Raw genomic sequence first — 17,081 nt, forward strand, 5'->3', positions numbered from 1 at the left:
CCCATAGTTCTCAAACGTCCCTCATATGTTAAGCTTTTCATTCTGGGACCATTCTCATGAATCTCCTTTGAACACGCTCCAGGGTCAGTATATCCTTCCAGAGATATGGGGCCCAAAACTGCACACAATACTCCAAATGTGGTCTGACCAGAGCCCTATAGAGCTTCAGAAGTACATCCCTGCTTTCATATACAAGTCCTCTCAAAATAACTCTCATCACAGCATTTGCCTTCATAACTACTGACTCAATCTGCAAGTTCACCTTGACAGAATCCTGGGCTAGAACTCGCAAGTCTTTTTGCAATTCAGACTTCTGAATTTTCTCCCCATTTAGAAAATAGTCCATGCCTCTATTCTTCTTCCCAAAGTGCAGGATCTCACACTTTCCCACGTTGTATTCCATCTGCCACTTCTTTGCCTACTCTCCTAACCTGTCCAAATCCTTCTGCAGCCTCCCTGCCTCCTCAATGCTACCTGTCTCTCTTTGTAATGTCTGCAAACTTAGCCAGAACGCCCTCAGTTCCTTCATCTAGATCATTAATACATAAAATGAAAAGTTGTAGTCCCAACACTGAGCCTTGCAGGACACCACGGTCCTTAGGCTGCCATCCTGAGAAGGACCTTTTCATGCCCATTCTATGCTTTCTGCCAGTCAGCCAAGCTTCTATCCAAGCTATAATCTTGCCTCTGACACCATGAGCCCTTATCTTACTCAGTAGCCTCCCATGCAGCACCTTGTCAGAGACCTTCTTAAAGTCCTGGTAGATAACATTCATTGGCTCTCCTTGGTCTAATCTGCTCTTCAATTCCTCAACAAATTCTAGAAGATTTGTCAGGCATGACCTCCCCTTGATGAAACCATGCTGACTTTGCCCTTTTTTACCATATACTTCGAAGTAGTCAGAAATCTCATCCTTCACAATGGATTCCAGGATCTTCCCCACGATGGAGATCAGGCTAATCGGTCTATAATTTTCCATCTTTTGCCTTACTCCCTTTTTAAAACAGAGTGCCATGTTAGCCATTTTCCAGTCCTCTGGGACCCTCCCTGATTCTAGCAATTCCTGAAAGATCACAACTATCTTTTCAGCTATCTCCCTTAGAACTCTTGTGGTGTAGCCCATCTGGTCTAGGCGATTTATCTACCTGCAGGCAATTTAGTTTTTCTAGCACCTTCTCCTTGGTAATGGCCACCATACCCAGCTCTGCCCTCTCACTCGCTTGAATTTTTGGGATATTATTTGAGTCTTCAACTGTGAAGACTTACACGAAATAATTATTCAGTTCCTCAGCCATTTCTTTATTGTCCACTGCTATCTCTCCAGCATCAATTTCCAGTGGCCCAATGTCCACTTTTGCCTCTCTTTTGCCCTTTATATCTAAAGAAACACTTACAGCCTTTGACAAAGGGTCAGTTAGACTCGAAACGTCAGCTCTTTTCTCTCCTTACAGGTGCTGCCAGACCTGCTGAGATTTTCCAGCATTTTCTCTTTTGGTTTCAGATTCCAGAATCTGCAGTAATTTGCTTTTACTTACAGCCTTCTTTTATATTACTGGCTAGCTTACCCTCAATTTAATCTTCTCCTTCCTTATTTCTTTGCCTTCTGTTCATCTTTGTAAGCTTTCCAATCCTCTGGTTTCCCACATCCCTTCATCACATTATATGCTTTCTCTTTTGCTTTTACGCTCTCCCAGACTTCCCTAGCCAGCCTTGGTTACCTCACCCACCCTGTACCATGTTGCTTTTTCATCGGGATGGATCTTTGCTGTCTCTCTTGAATTACTCCAGGAACTCCTTTCATTACTGTTCTGATGTCTTTCCTGTTAGGGTCCTCTCCCAGTCAAACTCCTCCCACATACCCCTGTAGTTGCCTTTATTCAGCTGTAACACCATTACCTGTGATTCTATCTTCTTCCTCTCAAATTGCAGAGTAAACATAATCATATTATAGTCACTGCCTCTGAAGGGTTCCTTCACCTTAAGCTCCCTTATCAAGTCTGCCTCATTTCACAACACTAAATCCTGTATTGCCTGTTCCCTTGTGGGCTCCACCACAAGCTGCAACAAAAAGCAGCAACTCTTCATCAGAGCTGAAGTGAAGTGTGGAAGGGGGCAGCATTTATACTATAGTTGGCGGAGAGTGCTAGTGGAGGATGTATAGTGCTGGTGAAGAAAAGATGTTGATAGTTCAGATTAAGGAATAGGCATGTGAGAATGGCAGAACAATGCTGTGTCTCACTACCAGATTTGAAAGAGAAGACACAGGGGTGGGGGAAGGGAGAGATGACATGGTGACAGAGAATGTAACATGTAAAGCAGAATAAAGGGAAGATATGGAAGTTGATTCACTTAAGGTGTTGAACTTAATATTAAGTCCAGAAGGCTGTAAAGTAGCTATTCTTAAGATAAGATGTTGTTCCTCTAATTTGTGCTGTGGTTCACTGGAGCACTACAGCATGCTGAGGACCAGTAAGTGAGCATACAAGGATGCTGTGTTGAACTGACCGACTACAGGAAGCTCGGGGTCATGTCTGCGCACAAACCAGAGATGTTCTGCAAAGCAGTCATCCAGTCTGCTTTTGGTTTCTCCAATATAGAGTACGCCATACTCTATATTGGATGCAGCAAACAAGATTGGATGAGAGACAGATGAAATGCTGCTTCATCTGGAAAGCCTGTTTAGGACCTTGGATGGTGAGCAAGGAGGTGGTAATGGGGCAGGTGCTGCACCTTCTGTGCTTATACAGCAGATGCCAGGAGAAGAGGGGATTGGAGTTGGTGGTCATTGCATTGAACAGAGGGCCGCGGATGGAATGATCCCTGCAAAATACAAATGGGGAAGTGAGTTGAAGATGTCTTTGGTGGCGGCGTTCTGCTGGAATTGTCTGAAATGGCAGAGAATGATCCTTTGAATGCAGAGACTGGGAGGATGAAAAGTGAGAACAAGGAGGAACTGATCATGTTCTTGTGAGTGATGGGAAGGGGCAAGGGTGGAAACAAGGGTGATAGGTCTGATGTGGTTGAGGGCCCTATCAACTACAATGGGTGTGGATAAAGAGTGGAGATGGAAAAAGCACAGCAGGTCAAGCAGCACCAGTGGAGAAGGGGAATTGACATTTCAGGTCAGAACCTTTCATCAGGACTGGGGGAGGGGGAAGGGGGGGTCTGCAAAATAAATAGAGGGAGGGGGCGGGGCTGGGGGAAAGACGAGTGGGACGGCAATAGGTGTATGCAGCCAGGAGATGACTGATTGGTCAGTGGGGAGGGTGGAATGGATAGGTCGGAAGGAAAATGGACAGATAGGGTCAGGTTAAGAGGGTAGGGCGGAGAAGGAGGGTTCGGCCTGGACTGAGGTGGAGTTGGGGAGATTTGGAAGCTGGTGAATTCTATGTTGAGGCCATATGTTATAAGCTCCCGAGGTGGAAGATAAGGTGTTCTTCCTCCAGTTTGCGTGTGGCCAATTGTTGATGGTGGAGGAGGCCCAGGATGGACATGTCAACGGGCGAGTAGCAATGGATGGCAACGAGAAGATGGGATTGGTTGGAGTGCATGGATCATTAATGTTCCCTGAACTGGTTCCCGCGTTTGCGCTTGGTCTCTCCGATGCAGAGGAGACCACATCAGTAGCAACAGATGTAATAAATCAGGTTAGAGGAAATGCACATGAATCTCTGCCGGACCTGGAATGATTCTTTAAGGCCTTGGGCGGAGGTGGGGCGTGAGGGTGTTGGGTGTTTTACACCTACTGCGACTGCAGGGGAAGGTTCCAGGTGTGGGTTGGAGGAGAGTTTGGACCTAATAAGGAAATTGCAGAGGGAACAGTCCCTGCGAAAAGTGGATGGGGTGTGGAGGGAAATATAATTTTGGTCATAGGGTCAGACTTCAGGTGGAGGAAGTGGCAGTGGATGAGGTGTTGGACTTGGAGATGAGTGGGGTAGAATGTGAGGACCCGGGAGACTCTAACCTTGTTGTGGTTGGGGAGCTTTTGTATGAGGGCAGCAGTGCGGGAAATGGAAGAGATGCAGTCGAGGGCATTTTTGATCATGGGCGAGTGGAAATTGCATTCCTTGAAGTAGGAGAACATCTGGGATGTCCTGAAGTGGAATCGCTAAACCTACGAGCAAATATGGTGGCGGAATTGGGAATACAGGATTGCTTTTTTGCAGGAAGAGGTTTGGTAGGAGGTGTAATCAGAGTAGCTGTGGGAGTCGGTAGGTTTGTAATAGATGTCGGTGCTGAGTTTGCTTGCTAGAGATGGAGGTGGCGAGGTCCAGGAAGGGGAGGGAGGTGTCAGAAATGGCTCAGGTGAATTTGAGGTCAGGGTGGAAGTGGATGAACTGTTCAAGTTCCTTGTGGGAGCATGAGGTAGCATTGATACAGTCATCGATGTAGTGGAGGAAAAGGTGAGGGGTGGTGCCAGTGTAGCTGCAGAAGACTGTTCCACGTACCCTACGAAGAGGCAGGCATAACTTGGACCCATGCAGGTACCCATGGCCATCCCTCTGGTTTGCAGGAAGTGGGAGCATTGAAACAAAAGGTCGTAGAGGCTGAGGACCACTTCCCCCAGGTGGATGAGAGTGTCAGTGGAGGGGGATTGGTTGGGTCTGTGGGAGAGGAAGAGACAGAGGGCCTTGAGGCCCTCCTCATGAGGGATGCAGGTGTAGAGAGACAGGATCTCCATGGTGAAGATGAGGTGTTGGGGGCCAGGGAACTGAAAATCGTGGCTGGTGTGGGTGGTGTCCTGAATGTAGGTGGGGAGTTCCTGGACCAAACAGGACAGGACGGAGTTGAGATAAGAGGAGTTCAGTGGAGCAGGCAGAGATGATCAGTTGACCTGGACAGTCAGGTTTATGAATTTTAAGGAGAAGATAAAATCTTCTCATAGGGAAACGATGAGGTTGGAGGCTGTGGATGGGAGATCTCCTGAGATGATGAGATTGTGAATCATCTTGGGGATGATGGTTTGGTGATGAGAGGTGGGGTCGTGATCAAAAGGACAGTAGGAGGAGGTGTCAGCAAGTTGTTTCGTGGCTTCGACGAGAGAGAGGTCGGTGTGCCAAACTACCACCGCACAAGCCTTGTCAGCTGGTTTGATGGTGAAGTTGGGGTTGGAGTGGAGTCCACACACCCAACCAACTCCTTTCCCATATCTCAAATCTTCCCCTGCGGCTGCAGCAGACGCAAAACCTACCCCACACCTCCCCCCTCATCTCCATCCAAGGCTTCAAAGAATCTTTCCAAGTCCAAGATATTTCACGTGCATTTCCTCTAACCTGATTTATTGCATCCATTGCAACTGATATGGTCTCCTCTACATGAGACTGAGCGCAAACTCGAGAACCGGTTTTGGAAACAATCAACCCCATCTTCCAGTTGCCATTCGTTTCAATTCCCCCTCCTGCTCCCCAATGACATGTCCATCCTGGACCTCCTCCACCATCCACACAAGTCCACATGCAAACTGGAGGAAGAACACCTCATCTTCTGCCTTGGGAGCTTACAACGATGGCTCAGTGGTTATCACTGCTGCCTCACTGCACCAGGGTCCCAGGTTCAATTCCAGCATCAGGTGACTGTCTGTATGGAGTTTGCACATTCTCCCAGTGTCTGTGTGGGTTTCCTCCGGGTGCTCCAGTTTCCTTCCACAGTCCAAAGATGTTCAGGTCAGGTGAACTGGCCATGCTAAATTGCCCGTAGTTGGAGGGAAATTGGTCTGGGAGGGTTACTCTTCAGAGGGTGGGTGTGGATTGGTTGGGCCGAAGGGCCTGTTTCCACACTCCAAGGAATTTAATCTAACCTAAACCATATGGCCTCAACACAGAATTCACCAGCTTCCAAATCTCCCCAACCCCAAATCATCCTGTGCCTAGCCCTCCCTCTCCACCCTGCCCCCTTAACCTGCCTGTACCTATCCATCTTTCCACCTATCCATCCCACTCTTGCCACTGACCAATCACAGCCACCTCCCACCTATCTTTCCCCTTTATCCTCCCCAAAAGATTCCAACCTGAACCATCGATTCCCCATCTCATTTGATGCTGCTTGACCTGCTGTGCTTTTCCCAGGCCACTCTTTATCCACTCTGACACTCAACCACCTGCAGTTCTTGCTATCTCCAACGCCAGTGAGCAGGAAATCACTGTTAAGGAAGAAGCAAGTCATGTCAGCAGTACTGTTTTGGAACATATGTGATATAGGTGAAGGAACTGGGAGAATGTGATGTAGTCCTTGCAGAACGTGGGATGTGAAGAGCTGTAGTGGAGGGAGTCAGTGGCTTTGTAGTGGATGGCAGTGGAGAGTTTATTCCCCAAAATGGAGACAGAGAGGTCAACCAAAGGAAGGTAAGTGTCGGAAATGGACGATGTGAAAGCTATAGATGGGTGGAAACTGGAGACAAAATGGATAAATGTTTCAAGGCCCTGGTGGAAGCGTGAAGCGGTACAGAAGCAATTGTTAATGTACCAGTGAAAGAGTTGTGGGATGGGGCCAGTGCAGGACTGAAACAAGGATTGTTCCACATATCCCATAAAGATACAGGCATAACTGAGCATTTCTTCACTTTCCTTGAGATTTGCTTGTTACTTTCTGTGTCACCATGTCCTCTCTCCCCACCCCCATTCCAATGGGACTGTCTTCTCTTTCAAGTCTGGCAGTGAGACATACCATTGGTCTGCCATTCTCACATTCCGATCACTTAATCTGAATTAACGTCTTTTCTTCACCAGCATTCTACATCCTCCACCGCCATACCACTCCCCTCCAACTACAACATCAATGCTTCCCCCTCCACTTCAGTTCTGAAGAAGAGACATCTAGATTCGAAACATTAGCTTGCTCTCTCTCCATGGATGCTGTGTGACCCACGGTGATCTCCAGCATTTGTTGTTTTCAGCCTAGTTTTTCTAGCCTCTCCTTACAGTTCATATCCTCTAATCCAGGCTGCATCCCAGTGAACCTCTTGTGCACCCTCTCACGATTTTATAAACCTCTGTAAGGTCACCCCTCAACCTCCTACGCTCCAGGGAAAAAAGTCCCAGGATATCCAGCATGTCCTTATAACTCAAATCCACTACTCAAAATTACATCCTTGTAAATCTTTTCTGCACCCTTTCCAATTTAATAATATCCTTCCGAAAGAATAGCAACAAGAAACATATGCAATACTCCAAAAATGACTTCACTAATGTCCTGTACATCCACAATATGACATCTCACTTCTTATACACAATTCTCTGACTAAAGAAAGCAAGCGCGCCAGACACCACCTTCCCCACTACTTTCAAGGAACTATTTACCTTGAAAGCAGAGAAAGGAACTAGTCTCTCTTCGACAACACTCCTCAGAGCTCTACCATTAATTGTGTCAAACCATCAAAGCAGCCACTAAGTCAAATCTGGAGGTTTAACTATAAGAAACTCACTTAATTACAAATTCTGGATATCATGTGATCTAGCTTGGGAAAAAAGTTTGTATAAAATATCCGAGAATCATCCCTGCAAGGTCAGAACTCTCAGGGCAGGTGGATGTCCAAAGTTTGCAGTGACAAAATTTGTTCACCATAGGCTTGCATGAATGCATTGTATAATCACAACAGTTAGTACACTATCACAGTAATAAATTTGTGTTTTATAAGTTGTTCCTGTTTTTGGGTGATTGGCATTAGGATTGTAGAATCATACAGTACAGAAGAAGTCCTTCAGCCAATTAGGTTTGTACCACTAAAAATATACTACTACTTACACTTGTCCCACTTACCAGCCCGAGGCCCACAGTCTTGAATGTTCTGATACTTCAAGTGCTCATCCAAGTAATTTTTCAAGGGTGTGAGGTTATCCTGTTATTGGCTCTTCAACTAAGGGGAACCGCTGCTGTCTATCTACAATGTTCATGCCCCTCATAATCTGATCTGCCTCTATCAGCTTCCCTCTCAACTTTCACTGCTTCAAAAGAATACAACCTGGGTTTAATCAGCCATTCTTCATAGCTGATATGTTCAATCCCAGACAACATCCTGGTGAATTTCCTCTATACTCCCACCACTGCAATCACATCCTTCCTTTAAACTGGTGACCAGAACTGCATACTATACTCCAGCTGGGATTCAACAAATGTCATGTACAACTCGAACACAACCTCCCTGCTCTTGTGACCTGTGTCTCGACTGATCAATGCAAGTGTCCTGTATTTATTCTTAACCACCTTATTAGCCTGCCCTGCTGCCTTTAGGGATCTGTGGACAAACAAGTGAGAAAGTCTTTACCTGTACTATGTTGGCTCCAGTGTTTGAGTGAGCTGCATAATAAGGGAAATAGGTTTTAAACTAAATAGTGGGATTGAGGAATCAAACCAAGGAAGTAATGGTAAATTGATAAGTAAAGAGAAGCAACAGAGAAAGTTGTTAATATAGAAAATGACAAACAGACTGTGACAGGAAGGGATAGAGTACAAATCTAAAATTAAAATCAATTTTAAAAAGGCTTTAAAGGTTATAAAAACAAAACTGAAGACTCTGTATCTGAATGCATGTAACATTTGAAACAAATGAACCCATAGCAAGAACAGAAATAAAACAAACTTATATCCATTCCAAAAGATGTGGCTGCACTATGACAGAGTGGGATCAAAACATTGAAAACTGCATGCCATTGATGAAAAACAGGAAGCTATGAGCAGAAGGAGCTCTGTTATTTAGAAATGGTATCAGCACAAAAAGAGGGATGACCTAAACTCATCTCGGATTGACAGAATATAAAACAGCGAACTGCAGGCTAGTTTGCTTAACATGTGGGGAAGGTGCTAGAACTTATTATTAAGAACATTATCTTAGGCATTTGGAAACAAAACATGATAACTTGGCAGAGTCAACATGGTTTTGTGAAAGTCATGATTCGCTAATTTATTGGAATTCTTTGCAGAAATAACATGTGGTGTTGATAATCAGAAACTGATGGCTGTATTGTACTGCGTTTCCAGAAGGCACTCACTTCAAAGGTTAGTGGGCAGATGCTCATAGTGCATGGGATAATATATTGGCATGGATACAAGATAGGCTAGCTAACAGGAAACAGGGGGGACACACACAACCTTTTTCTGGTTGGTAAGATGTAACAAATAGCATGATACATGCATCAGCACTGAGGCTTCAACTTTATAAAATTTAAATAAAGTACTTAGATGAAGGAACTGAAAGTACCATTGCAATATTTGCTAAAGACAAGACAATATGGGATGCAAATTAGGTGCATTATTCAGGGGAACTGTAGTGTAATAGGGTAGGGGAACGGGTCTGGGTGGGGTACTCTTCGGAGGTTCAATGTGGACTTGTTGGGCCAAAATGGCCTGTTTCCACACTGTAGAGTTCTACTCTATTCTATTCTAATATGTGGAAAATAAGTTTTGAAAAAAAAAATCAAAAGGCTATAAAGGGATATGGATATTGTGATCGGCCAAAGATCTGGCACATATGTTACAATGCGAGAAAATTTAAAATTGAACTTTGCAAAGAATTTTTTTAAAAATATTTAACCTACTTAGATCGCAGAGCTGAGAGATGCAAAGGAATCTGGGTATCCCAATGCATAAATCACAAAACATTAGGATGCAGGTACAGCAAGTATTAAAGTGGCCGGCACAGTGGCTCAATGGTTAGTACTGCTGCCTCACAGCGCCAGGGACCGGGATTCGATTCCAGCTTCAGGCGACTGTCCGTATTGAGTCTGCACATTCTTCCAGTGTCTGCGTGGGTTTCCTCCGGGTGCTCCAGTTTCCTCCCACAATCCAAAGATGTGCAGATCAGGTGAATTGGCCATGTTAAATTGGCCGAAGTGTTAGATGCGTTAGTCAGGAGTAAATATAGGGTAGAGGAATGGGTCTGGGTGGATTATTCTTTGGAGGGTCGGTGTGGACTTGTTGGGCTGAAGAGCCTGTTTCCATATTGTTGGGAATGTAATCTAATCTAATCCAAAGAAAGCTGATTAAAAAAAAAACTTAGGTAATAGGAAAAAGATGAGGCCATGCTGCCACTCAATCCCGCCCTCCATTCAACAAGATCATGGCTGAGCTGTCCCATGTTTCAACAATTCCTTCATGCCAGCTCATCTTGACCTTGTACGTCTCCATTCAAAAGTCTAAACAACTGCTCTTTAAAGACATTCAGTGATCCAGCTTCCACAACTCCCTTAACTCCAAATATTGATTAATTGTTACGTGAAGAAACTCTTTTACAGCTAAGTCCTGAATTTTACAGCAATGGAGCACATGGACACAGAAATTTTGTTGTTCTAGAAAACCCAGATTAGACTTCACTTGGGAGTACTGTGAGCAGATCTGGGGGGCACCATGTCTTAGGAAGGATGCTGGGCTTGAAAGCAACGCAACATACGTTTAAAAGAATGATCTGTGGAGACTTCAAGGATTAAGTTTAAGGATTTATTACATAAGTTAGGCCTGCTTCCTTTAGAATTTAGAAAGTTAAGGGGTGATCTGATCAAAGTTTTTGAAGATATTAATAGAAAAGTATAGGGTAGATAGACATAATCTATTTCCACTGGTTGAAAATTTTAGAATTAGGGCGTAGTCTGACAATTAGGGCCAGGTGGTTCAGGACAGATGTTCCAAAGTACTTCTACACACAAAGGGTGACAGTGATTTGGAGCTTTCTTCCACTAATGACAGTTAATGCAAGTTCAATTGTTAATTTTAAATCTGAGAGAATTAAAGGATTCTGGCCAAAGGGAGATATGGAGCGAGACCACAGATCAGTCATGATCTCACTGAATGGTGGAATTGCTTGAAGGCTACATGGCTTCCTGCTGTTCCTATGATCCGACGAAACAGTGTCAAAAACAGCCAAACCTCCAGGCTCAGGATATGCCAACAAGAGAAAACAGTGAATAGGAAATAGATACTTATTGAAACACATTGACCATTGACTTACATGGCTGGACTGCCACATTTTGATCAGCCCTGCATATGCAAGTCTCTATTGCTTCTTGTCTTACCTGTTGAATACATTGTCACTGGCAGCATACTTCTCCAGTCTGGAAAGAGGTGTCATTTCATCTTGATTTGCCAAATCCAAGAACGAGGTTATCCGTATTCCATCACAGTCAGAGCTGTACTCATCAAACCCAACTGTAAGCCAAGAACAAAGTGTCAGGTGGTAGCATTGACACAGGTCACTCAGTCCTAACAAAGCTTAGGCAAAACACAGTCGCAGTGCCTTATAAGAAAAATGTGATGCAGGTTTGTGTATTGCAATGCACCAATGCAGTTTCATAGCAGCAAGGTACAAAGCAGAAAGATTCTTTGCGCAATGGAGGGTAACTAATATCATGCAGAAAAGTGCTAAATAAACTGGTTAGAGTGTATTGGAAGTACTTTGCCTACCAGACATGAAATAATAGCAGCTTGGAAAAGGGGAGGATGCCTGTGAAAGCCCTGGGCTGGGATAGGATTGGACAGCAAGGCTTTGCCTAACACTAGGAAATGGGATGCAAACAGCTTTTAAAGCTTGACCCAAATGCTAAGCCACCTTTCACAGCACTTCCTGGTTAGTAGTACCTGTCAAATAAATTGCCACAACTCTGAAGATGTGTGTACATGTGTAGTGTCCAAGTGATTATCTGTACATCTCTATGACACTAAGTTCCCATTGTCATTAGTACTGGAGCTAGCAGCCTGAATTGGTTTCACAGCAACTGAAGTTGCAACATTTAATCAGTTAACACCTAGTACATGAACTAGTCACCAGATTTCAAAAGACTCAAGAAAATCCATGCACTTGTTTGGTAGCATTCCCTACAATGTCCCAAAACATCAGTGGATTCATTACTGATTGAAGCATAGTTATATTTAAAAATGCACTAAACAACTGCCATAGATCAATAACCTACAAACAACAAGCAATAATTAGCTTTTTTTTTGAACTTTGGAAAAATCAGTCAATTCCCAGTAACAGCATCATAGTCAAAAGAAGAATACTGTTTTCCTCATGGAAAGGTTATGTGCTCAAGTCAGAGTGGCCTTGGTGCTAAATCATCACAAGCTTCTCCAGTCAGCCTCAAAGGTCCAAGAATAAAGGGTAAGCCATTCAGGACCGAGATGAGGAAAACTTTCTTCACTCAGAGTTGTGAACCTTTGGATTTCCCTACCACAGAAAGCTACTGGGGCCGGTTCATTAGATGGAGATAGACAGAAAGTGATAGTGGGATACTGGATACTGTATGATCAGCCATGATCACACTGAATGATGAAGCAGGCTAGAAAGGTTGAATGGGTAAAAACAATGACTGCAGATGCTGGAAACCAGATTCTGGATTAGTGGTGCTGGAAGAGCACAGCAGTTCAGGCAGCATCAGAGGAGCAGCAAAATCGACGTTTCGGGCAAAAGCCCTTCATCAGGAATAAAGGCTTCCTGATGAAGGGCTTTTGCCCGAAACGTCGATTTTACTGCTCCTTGGATGCTGCCTGAACTGCTGGAAAGGTTGAATGGCCTACTCTTGAACCTATTTTCTAAGCTTCTTGGTTTAACATCAAGAACAAATTTTTCAGCATTAAATCAAATGCAAAATCTCACTCATTTTTGTGTGATCTGTATGCAGTATAAGATGGAAGACATTACTTTAGAAATTGCAAGACTGATGCAGTCAGTTCTGCGAGAACAAGTGTTTTTTCAATGCAAATTGGCTTTAACGTGATTGAAGAATTTAGACCGTTACTTGTAGAACACAAACTTCCTTATCTTAATTGGCGAAAATGCGATTCCAGCCCCATTAGTTTAAATGGTGCGGCTATTGCACAATCTTATCGCACAGGAGTAGAACTATTGCATTATATCAGAACCGATTGTATTTGGGAGGTCTATGTACTGAACAATACATTAATGTCACAATCAGATGGCTTTCTACAAGTACAGTAAATTCAGCTTTGAAACTCAGTTTTCTAGCAAATTTATCCCCTTGCATTGAAATGCTACACTAATAAGATATGGACTTTGCATTCTCATTTCAAACATTTGCAACAAAACCTGTCATAGAAGAGGCAAAGCTCTCATTCAACACACCAATTCTCTGCCAGTATTTTCCTTTCTGAGCAATTTAATTAGCCTGCCCACAGTCAGAATTTGTTCTTGGACATTTCTTTCTTCAGCAACCAACCAATTCCTCATAATTTTATGGAGTTTATGAGCTGCTTACACATTCAAGCAAATATGTGGAGTCGTTTTGTTTTTTATTTTAAAAACCTTTCCTTTAAGTCTTTGTACCATCCTTTCATTGACACCCTTGTAGAGAACTGGAGTCATTAACCAAGTTCGGCACATCCTAAGTAACTGAAAGGGCAGAGCACGGTACTGAATTTTAAAATGCAGTTGCTTTAATTTTAAGCCAATTTGTCTCAGGTCTTTTGAGCTAATTGAGGACTTGAGTTGAGATTATTTTAACCTATATTGTTCAGAAATTCAGATTTTTAAGTTTCCCCACTTTTTCCACAGTTAGCATATATTATCTACTCCTCTATATATTCAAATTTATCAAATGAGTTTGCTGGAACTTGCCATCAGATACAGAGTCATAGAGATATACAGCATGGATGCAGACTTCTTGGTCCAAATCGTCCAAGTGCGACAGGAAGTGCAACAAGAGAAGAAAAGCGCAAGTGGAGGGGCGCATGCGCATGATGGGATGGCATTTGGGAAAACGAGAGGAGAAAGGGAGCAGGCAGTGGGAGCGGCGCCAGAAAGCGCCAAGGGAAGGGCAACAGGAAGTGTGATGGAAAGCACGTGCGGGAGAAGGAGACAGCAGTGTGTGCACAAGGAAAAGGTCAAGGACAGGGCACACGTGAGGGGAGCGCGTTCACGGGAACACACGAGGGAAAGTGCAAGGGGAGTGCAAGGACATGTGCGCACAACAGAAAGGCATGAGGCAAATTGAGAGGAGAAACGGCGTACGGGAGGGGAAGTTCAAGGGGAGGCATGCACGTGCAAGGAACAGCACGAGTAGAGTGTGGGCGGAAGGAGAGACCACAAGGAGACCACGAAGGAGGGCGAGGAGAGTGGGAGAGCACCAGGAGAGAGCAGGCGCACGAGTATGCGTGTGCGGGAGAGCGCGAGGAGAGAGCAGTGCATGCGAGGTAGAGCATGGAGAGAGAGCACATGCAGGCGAGGGAGAGCATGAAGGGAGAGTGCAAGAAGACAACACGCGCATGCACGAGGGAGAGCGTGAGGAGAGAGAGTGTGCGTACAAGGGAGAGCGTGAGGACAGGGCGCACGAGAGCGCAAGGAGAGCACACGCGCACGAGGGTCAGTATGAGGAGTACTCATGCATATGAGGAGAGAGCGCACGCGCACGAGGGACAGCTCCAGGAGAGACACCGAGGAGAGTGCACACGAGGAACTGCCCGAGAGAACATACGTGCACGAGGAACAGCGTGAGGAATGAGCCAGAGAGAACACGCGTGCAGGAGGGACAGCCCGAGGAGTGGGCGCATGTGCAAGGAGAGAGAGTGGGCACATGAGAGAGAGCCGAAGAAGAGACTGAGGAAAGTGCCCATGAGGGACTGCCCGAGGACAGCGCGTGCGTGCACGAGGGAGAGCGTATGTGAGGAGAGATTGCATGGGAGAGAACGCAAGGAAAAACAGCACGCTGAGGGAGCGTGAGGAGTGCATGCATGAGGGAGAGCACGAGGATGGAGTGCACGTGAGGGACAGCGGTGCACGAAGGAGAGAGTGAGGACAAACAATGCATGCATGAGGGACAGCACTCGCGAGCACAAGACGAGCATGCGCATGAGGGTAATCGTGGGAGGAGTATGCGCACATGAGGGTAATCATGAGAAGAGCGTCTGCATGAAGGTAATCGCGTGCAAGTGTGCATGCGAGAGAAAATGCAAAGAGTGCACACGCGCACACACGCAAGATGAGCAAGGGGAGTGCTGTGCATCCCTTTGTGCTGTACCTTCCGCATGCAAATGTACCCTTACACTGTCCCCTGTGCCCATACTCTTGTGCTGTCCTGTGTATGCGCACACACTCATGCTGTCTCACTTACGCGCATATACTCTTGCGCTGTCTTGACCATGTGCACTTCTGTGACGAGCAACAGGAGGGGAGCCTGCGAACAGGGACAATGTGAGGGTACATGGGCACGCTAGTACCCTTGTGTTCTCCCAGGTACATGGGCAAGCGAGAGGGAGAAAACACGAGGGAAGCGTGAATGCCGGAAAGTGTGACGGGTGAGAGAGAATGGTACCAATGTGCGTGAGAGAGAAAGCTATGGGAACGTGGACAAGACAAAGTGAGGAAGAGGAGTGCGAGAAATAGAAAAAGTGGAGTGGATTGATCGTATGGAGGTCAATTAACTAAACATCATAGAATATGAGGTCCCTGATTGGGGCTCTTCATCTCTTCCAAACACAGTGCCCTGGCTGACATAAAAGAATGAATTTCAGGGATACTAATGCCCTGATTGCCTGACTCTGAGAGGAAGTGCTGTTGTCAAAAGCTACGCGTTTGTAAACAAAGAGTGATTGATGATGGGATGACACCTTCCATTGTGTTATTTCAATGGCGATTGAAATAACACGATAGAGTAAAGCATGATCCTAAAGAAACTCACTCGCAACAGCCCTGATGAAGTTGGTAAGGTAAGCTTTTTCTTATATTGTGCCTTTGGGAAGCTTGACTCTTTTGAGCCAGCCATCAAGGAGTCCAGACAAACAACATTGTGTCAGATGAGAAACAAATATTAACTTCCTGATAGCCTCTGGAGCTGCAACTTTTTCTGGCTTTAAGATGTTAAATTTTTCTGAGGCACAGGAAACTAAACACTTTCAGGAATTGGAGGTGCCAGTGTTAGATTAAAACTTCCATCTTTTATAATGGGATATGCTGGTTTCTGTTCTCTAGATTTTTTACTGTATCACATCTCCATGACACTGGACTCCTTTGGCTATAAATTCTGTGAGCATGATCTTCACTTCCACAACCACCTGATTAAAGGAGTTGCGTTCCGAAAGCTAGTGCTTCCAAATATACCTATTCGACTACAACCTGGTGTTGTATGATTTTTAACTTTCGGAAATTGACTGGCACAGTTTAGGAATATTACAACCTCAAGCCTCCTTTAATTCTAAGATACTATCGCTTTTACTCGGGAATCTGTTCTCAGCATTTTTGACTAGGTTAAGAGGATTGGCAGATGCAAGTAAATTTGGTTTAACCCTTAATGAGATGCTTAGAGATTGTCTAGTATGCCAGATGAATAATGTGACTATGCAAAAACACCTACTGGCTGAGGGTCAGAGGACATCACACAGGCGCTACAACTAGCTTTATCATCGGAAAACGCAGCAAGTGGAGCACGAGTTGCAATGTATTCTGATGGATGTGGATACCCCCACCAATTCACCCAAGCTTGAGGAATACCATGTGAGTGCAGGCAACTGCATAGCCTCATTCAGAACATACTCTGATCAGAGTAACTCTAAGTCAGCCTACAGTAAAATCCCAAAACAAACCAAGTCTCAGACAAACAGTGACAAATCTCTTCAGGATCTTTCCATTATTATATTGGATTGATGTTGATATCCAGATTCAGGATAGCAGAGTCCTACTAGTATTGAAGTGGAGGAAGGTAACTCATGGACCAGCATCCATGAAGTTGTCCAGGAGAGTTCATACCCTGCAACGTCCAGCTGCATCTGGTTTGGAACAGTTATGTCACTTAGCAACATCTAAATCAGAACCAATCAAATAATTGTCTGGTTAAATGGCCATCTGGTTCAAATGATACCAATACAGCTGTATAAGTGATCACAGAACAGTTTCTAATAAAATTCGCTCTCAGTCTGGACTCCAGCCCTTAAATTTGTAAAAGACTTCAGCTAAGCAGAGACTCTATACCGGGGAATCTTCACAGATTAAGGGTACAAGTTTGGCTCCAGTCTCTTTGAGAAGCAGTAAAGGGTCAGGCCCAGTCTTGATGGGGCAAAATTAGTTGCAAGAGATTCACCTAGATTGACTCAACATTTTTCAATTAGAAAATGGCTGCCTGAGTGAAGTCGTAATTAAATACCCTGAGGT

At 44.7% G+C, this 17,081-nt stretch overlaps 1 protein-coding gene across 2 annotated transcripts in view; it reads right to left on the reverse strand.

Annotated features, from left to right (window-relative positions):
• The window catches only part of ppp4r1l (protein phosphatase 4, regulatory subunit 1-like), a 150,391-nt gene that overhangs the window by 125,179 nt on the left and 8,131 nt on the right, over nt 1-17,081 (reverse strand). For both annotated transcript variants that reach the window (XR_006314608.2, XM_043710084.2), the window contains exon 3: nt 11,002-11,134. Coding sequence is in view for 1 of the 2 variants with exons in the window: in XM_043710084.2 (XP_043566019.2) it covers nt 11,002-11,134 (133 nt within the window). In the remaining variant the exon portion in view is untranslated. The remainder of the gene's footprint in view (nt 1-11,001; nt 11,135-17,081) is intronic.

This window comes from Chiloscyllium plagiosum, unplaced genomic scaffold, assembly GCF_037043375.1.
Source record: "Chiloscyllium plagiosum isolate Xiang-an unplaced genomic scaffold, Cpla_swu_hap1 HiC_scaffold_15, whole genome shotgun sequence".
Taxonomy (NCBI): Eukaryota; Metazoa; Chordata; class Chondrichthyes; order Orectolobiformes; family Hemiscylliidae; genus Chiloscyllium; species Chiloscyllium plagiosum.